The sequence below is a fragment of the Colobus angolensis genome, unplaced genomic scaffold (genome assembly GCF_000951035.1).
Source record: "Colobus angolensis palliatus isolate OR3802 unplaced genomic scaffold, Cang.pa_1.0 Scaffold306, whole genome shotgun sequence".
In the NCBI taxonomy this organism is placed as follows: domain Eukaryota; kingdom Metazoa; phylum Chordata; class Mammalia; order Primates; family Cercopithecidae; genus Colobus; species Colobus angolensis.
Window position 1 is genome coordinate 3,630,368 of NW_012116333.1, and position 6,211 is coordinate 3,636,578.

Below are 6,211 nucleotides of genomic sequence, written 5' to 3' on the forward strand. Positions count from 1 at the left end.
TAAGTAACTATTCCTCGTCCATTCCATCGACTCCCAGCACCAGCCAGGAGGACCTTCAGGTCAATGTTCCTCCCACTGCCAACACACCCACACCCGTTCGCAAGCAGTCCAAGCACTGGTCCAAGCTGTTTACATCTGAGAAAGGGAGTGACCCAGACAAAGAGAACAAAGCCCCGGAGAGTCATGCTGACAGCATCGGGAGCGGCAGAGCCATCCCCATTAAACAGGGCATGCTCTTAAAGTTAAGTGGGAAATGGCTGAAGAAATGGAAAAAGAAATATGTCACCCTCTGTGACAATGGCATGCTTATTCAAGCTTAGGTGATTATATGAAGAATATTCACAAAAAAGAGATTGACCTTCGAACATCTACCATCAAAGTCCCAGGAAAGAGGCCACCCCTAGCCACACTGGCCTGCATGCCTATCTCTAGCTCTAAAAGCAATGGCCTATTCAAGGACATGAACAGTCTACCTATCTCAGTCAATTCAGACACCAGGCTGAGTGACTCCATATGCTCCAGCCCCAATATCTCCAGCACCACCAGCCCCAAGCTCAACCCGCCCCACTCTCCTCATGCCAACAAAAAGAAACACCGAAGGAAGAAAAGCACCAACAGCTTGAAAGACGATAGCCTGTCCAGCACTGCTGAAGAACAAGAAGAAAACTTTATCATTGTGTCCCTCACTGGCCAAACGTGGCACTTTGAAGCCACGACATATGAGGAACAGGATGCCTGGGTCCAAGCCATCCAGAGCCAGATCCTGGCCAGCCTGCAGTCATGTGAGAGCGACAAAAACTAGTTCCAGCTGATGAGCCAGAGCGAGGCCATGGCCCCGTAGTCCATCTGAAACATGTGTGGGAACTCCCACTGTGTGGACTGTGAGACCCAGAATCCTAACTGGGCCAGTTTGAACTTGGGAGTCCTCATGTGTATTGAATGCTCAGGGATCCACCGTAATCTTGGCACCCACCTTTCCCGAGTCCGATCTCTGGACCTGGATGACTGGCCAGTCGAGCTCATGCAGGTTATGTCATCTATTGGCAATGAGCTAGCCAACAGCATCTGGCAAGAGAGCAGCCAGGGGCAGACGAAACCCTCAGTAGACTCCACAAGGGAAGAGAAGGAATGGTGGATCCGTGCCAAATATGAGCAGAAGCTCTTCCTGGCTCCATTACCCTGCAGGGAGCTGTCCCTGGGCCAGCACCTGCTGCAGGCCACTGCTGATGAGGACCTGTGGACAGCCATCCTGCTGCTGGCACATGGCTCCTGGAAGGAAGTGAACAAGACCTGTGGGGAGAGAGACAGCTGCACAGCGCTCCATCTGGCCTGCTGCAAGGGGAATGTGGTCCTGGTGCACCTCCTGATCTGGTACGGGGTGGACATCATGGCTGGAGACGCCCACGGGAACACAGTGCTGGCCTACGCCTGGCAGCCCTCCAGCCAGGAGTGCATCAACGTACTGCTGCAGTACGGCTGCCCCAATGAGTGCGTGTAGTATCTGTTTAATTTTATTTGACTGCAGTCTCCTTGGTGCAAAAACAAAATGGGAAAAATAAATAAGAATAACTGAGAAATTCAAAAAGAAATCACAAATTCAGCTAATAATAGCATTTTGAATACATTTTATAAAATAAGTAAATACACAAAATGTTGATTTTTCCAACCATAAGAGATATTTTATGTTCTTTTGCTTAGTGTCTGTGTTAGTCTCAGGCCCTCCTGGGCCACATTGCCTGAGGCATATAGGCTTCTGTATTATGTATTTAGATAAGATGTGTCAAAATATATTTGGAAAAAAGTTCATAACTGTGAATTGATTTTTGTACACATGGCACCTCTCTCTTTTTTTTTTTTGAGATGGTGTCTCGCTCTGCCACCCAGGCTGGAGTGCAGTGGCATGATCTTGTCTCACTGCAAGGTCCGCCTCCTGGTTTCACGCCATTCTCCTGCCTCAGCCCCCCAAGTAGCTAGGACTACAGGTGCCTGCCACCATGCCTGGCTAGTTTTTTGTATTTTTAGTAGAGATGGGGTTTTACCGTGTTAGCAAGGATGGTCTTGATCTCCTGACCTCGTGATCCACCCTCCTCGGCCTCCCGAAGTGCTGGGATTACAGGCATGAGCCACTGTGCATGGTTGGATGTTGATTTTTATCAGAAGCCTTTTCTGCATCTATTGAGATAATCATGTGGTTTTTGTCTTTAGTTCTCGTTATGTGACAGATCACATTCATTGATTTGTGTATGTTGAACCAACCTTGCATCCCAGGGATAAAGCCTATTTAACTGTGATGGACAAGCTTTTTGATGTGCTGCTGGATTCAGTTTGCTGAGTTTTGTTGAGAATTTTTGCATTGATGGTCATCAAGGATATTTGCCTGAAGTTTCCTTTTTTTGTTGTGTCTCTGCCAGGTTTTGGTATCGAATGATGCTGGCCTCACAGAATGAATTATGAAGGAGAAGGAGTCCCTCCTCCTCAATTTTTTGGAATAGTTTCAGCAGGAATGGTACTAGCTCTTCTTTGTACTTCTGGTAGAATTCAGCTGTAAATCTGTCTGGTCTTGGGCTTTTTTTTTTTTTTTTTTTTGGTATACTATTTGTTACTGATTCAGTTTCAGAGCTCATTCACTATTGGTCTGTTCAGGGATTCAGTTTTTTCCTGGCTCAGTTTTGGGAGGGTGTATGTGTCCAGGAATTTATCCATTTCTTCTAGATTTTCTTGTGTGTGCATAGAGGTAGTCAAAATATTCTCTGATGGTTATTGTATTTATTTGGAGAAATATTTCTCCTCCATTGTTTCTGATTGTGTTTATATGGATTTTCTTTCTTATTAGTCTAGTTAGCAGTCTTTCTATTTTATTGATTTTTTCCGAAAAACCAACTCCTGGATTCATTGATCTTTTGAATACTTTCGTGTTTTAATCTCCTTCAGTTCAGCTCTGATTTTGTTTATTTATTGTCTTCTGCTGGCTTTGGGGCTGGTTTTCTCTTGGTTCCTTTGTTATTTTAGTTGTGATGTTAGATTGTTACACTGAGATATTTCTAACTTTTTGATGTGGGTATTTAGTGTTGTTAATTTCCATCTTAACACCACCTTGTGTCCCAGATATTCTGGTACGTTGTATCTTTTTTCTCATGAGTTTCAAAGAACTTCTTAATTTTGACTTTAAGTTCATTATTTATCCAAAAATCATTTAGGAACAGGTTATTCGATTTCCATGTAATTATATGATTTTGAGTGAATTTCTTGGTCTTGATTTCTAATTTGATTGCACTATGGGCTGAGAGATTAGTCATTATGATTTCACTTCTTTTGCATTTTCTGAGGAGTATTTCCTGTATTATTCTGTGACTGATTTTGGAGTATGTGCTATGTGGTGATGAAAATGTATATTCTGTTATTTTAGGGAAGAGAGTTCTGTAGATGTCTGTCAAGTTCATTTGATCCAGTGCTGAGTTCAAGTCCTGAATATCATTGTTAATTTTCTGCCCCAGTGATCTATCTAATACTGTCAGTGAAATGTTAAAATCTCCCACCACTATTGTGTGGGAGTCGAAGTCTCTTTGAGGGTCTGTAAGAACTTGCTTTATGAATCTGGGTGCTCCCGTTTTGGATGCATAAATATTAATATTTAGAATCGTTAAGTTTTCTTGTTCAATTGAACACTTTACCATTATGTAATGCTGTTCTTTGTGTTTTTTGATCTTTGTTGGTTTGTAAAGTTTGTTTTGTCTGAAATTTGGATTGCAACCCCTGATTTTTTTCTGTTTTCCATTTGCTTAGTAGATTTTTCTCCATCCCTTTATTTTGATCCTATGGGTGTCATTGCATGTGAGATGAGTCTCTTGAAGACACCATACCAATGAGTCTTAAATCTTTATCCAGATTGCCATGGTGTACCTTTTAATTAGGGCATTTAGCCATTTACATTCAAGGTTAGTATTGATGCATGTGGATTTGATCTTGTCATGATGGTAGCTGGTTATTATGCGGTCTTCTTTGTGTGGCTGTTTTATACTATCATGGGTCTGCATACTTCAGTATGTTCTTGTAGTGGCTGGTATGGTTTTTCACATTTAGTGCTTCCTTCAGGAGCTTTTGTAAGGCAGGTCTTGTTATAACAAATTCTCTCAGCATTTGCTTGTCTGAAAAGGATCTTATTCCTCCTTCACTTATGGACCTTAATTTGGCTGGATATGAAATTCTTGGTTGGAATTTCTTTTTATTAAGAATGTTGAAGATGGACTGCCAATCTCTCCTGGCTTGTAGGGGTTCTACTGAGAGGTCCACTGTTAGCCTGATGGGGTTCCTTTTGTAGGTGACCTGACCTTTATCTCTAGCTGCCTTTAGCATTTTTTTTTTCATTTTGACTTTGGAGGATCTAATGAGTATGCGTTTTGGGGATGATCTTCTTGTGAAATATCTTACCAGTGTTCTCTGCATTTCCTGAATTTGAATGTCAGTCTCTCTAGCTAGGTCAGGGAAGTTCTCATAAATGATATCCTGGAATATATTTCCCAAGTTGCTTATACTCTCTTCATCTCTTTCAGGGACACCAGTGAGTCATAGATCTGGTCTCTTTACATAATCCCATATTTCTCAGAGGTTTTGTTCCTTCCTTTGTCTTTATTTTCTTCATTCTTGTCTGCCTGTCTTCTTTCAGAAAGCCAGTCTTCAACCCCTGAGAAACTTTCTTCAACTTGGTCTATTCTGCTATTAACGAAATTCTTGTAGCGTGTTTTTTAGCTCTATCAAGTTGGTTACAACATTCTTTTCTGTACTGACTATTTTGTCTGTTGGCTCCTGCATTGTTTTATCATTATTCTTAGCTTCCTTAGATTGGCTTTCAACATACTTTTGCATCTTGAAGATCTTCATTCCTATCCATATTCTGAATTCTATTTCTGTAATTTCAGCCATCTCAGCCTGGTTCAGACCCTTTGCTGGAGAAGTGGTGCAGCTGTTTGTAGGAAAGAAGGCACTCTGGTTTTTTTGGGTTGTGAGAGTTCTTGCACTGGTTCTTTTTTATCTTTGCAGGGTTATGTTCCTTCAATCTTTGAAGTTGCTGACCTTTGGATGGATATTTTTCCTCTTATCCTATTTGATGACCTTGAGGGTTTCACTGTTATATAAGGTGGATTCAGTCAACTGGCTTCATTTCTGGAAGATTTTACAGAGCCGACACTCAGCTCCCAGCTCCTGGACTGCATGCTTTAACTCTGGAGGACTTGTGTTGAGCTCCAACTTTGTTCTGTCTCCTCGAGGTTAACAATCCACTGCACTGGGTGAGCCAAGATGCTCTCATTAGACTGCTGGTCACTACACACTAATGGGTGATGTCAGCCAAGGCATTTAGTAGTGCAGAGACAGTGGAATCCATCCTCGTTTGCATGTGCCAGCAGCAGTGGCAGCAGCAGCACAGCTGCAGTAGGGCGCTAGTGGGTGCTGACGTGCCTGCTTCTGTGCCAGCATTTACCACAGAGGCAAAGGGAACACAGCTTGCATGGTGGGGGTCCCTGCTGGTGACTGCATGTGGTTGCAGTGGTAGTGGTGTTGACATGGGAGCAGTGTGCTAGGGAGCATCAGCATTGGGGAGAGTCTGCTGTTCTCTATGCCTAGTTTCACTTGGGGTAGTGCTGGCAAATGGGTGGGGCACTGGCAGGGGCGGGGTTGGGGCTGGTTGGCTATGTGCCTGCCATGGCTCTGACTACAGTGGTGGTCAGATGGGAATGTGGAGCAGACTGCGCTCCTGCTGCAGCAGTTTCAGGGCAGGGTGTACACATACACGCAGGCTGGCAGGACAAGATAAGCAAAACCTGCCCATGCACACATGTGCTGGCAAAGCCATGTGGGATGTTTCTGTGTGCCTGGGGGAAGATGCAGTGTGGAAGGAGTGTGCGGACTGGTGTGTGGCCCTGGGGGCTGGCCCGTGGGAGCTCTTCGCATTTCAGGCATGGTCCACCAGCACCGGAGCTATGATGTAGGCCCCTAGGGCGCTCAAGGCTTCCCTGCAATCAGGTATGGCCAGGCTGGGCCCTGAGAGAAGCCAGCCAACCAAGGAGTGCTCAGGTAGGACCAGCCCTGCCTGATGAGTAAGACTGCTCTGCGAAATTCAGGCCCAACGGTTCCCCTAGGGTGAAAGTCTCCTATGGGAGCAAGTTGAGTCTAGAGGGGTGGCCGTCCCTGGCTGTGCTCCACTACAGCTGCTCCC

The 6,211-nt window shown here is 44.4% G+C and overlaps 1 protein-coding gene across 1 annotated transcript in view; it reads left to right on the forward strand.

The window, feature by feature from the left end:
- Positions 1-1,587, forward strand: part of LOC105517741 (arf-GAP with GTPase, ANK repeat and PH domain-containing protein 5-like) — a 34,377-nt gene extending 32,790 nt beyond the window's left edge. Inside the window, 2 exon segments of the mRNA XM_011950398.1 lie at positions 5-303; positions 306-1,587. Of these exon segments, the coding sequence (XP_011805788.1) occupies positions 5-303; positions 306-1,498 (1,492 nt within the window). The 3' untranslated portion in view covers positions 1,499-1,587.
- The last annotated feature ends 4,624 nt before the right edge of the window (positions 1,588-6,211 follow it).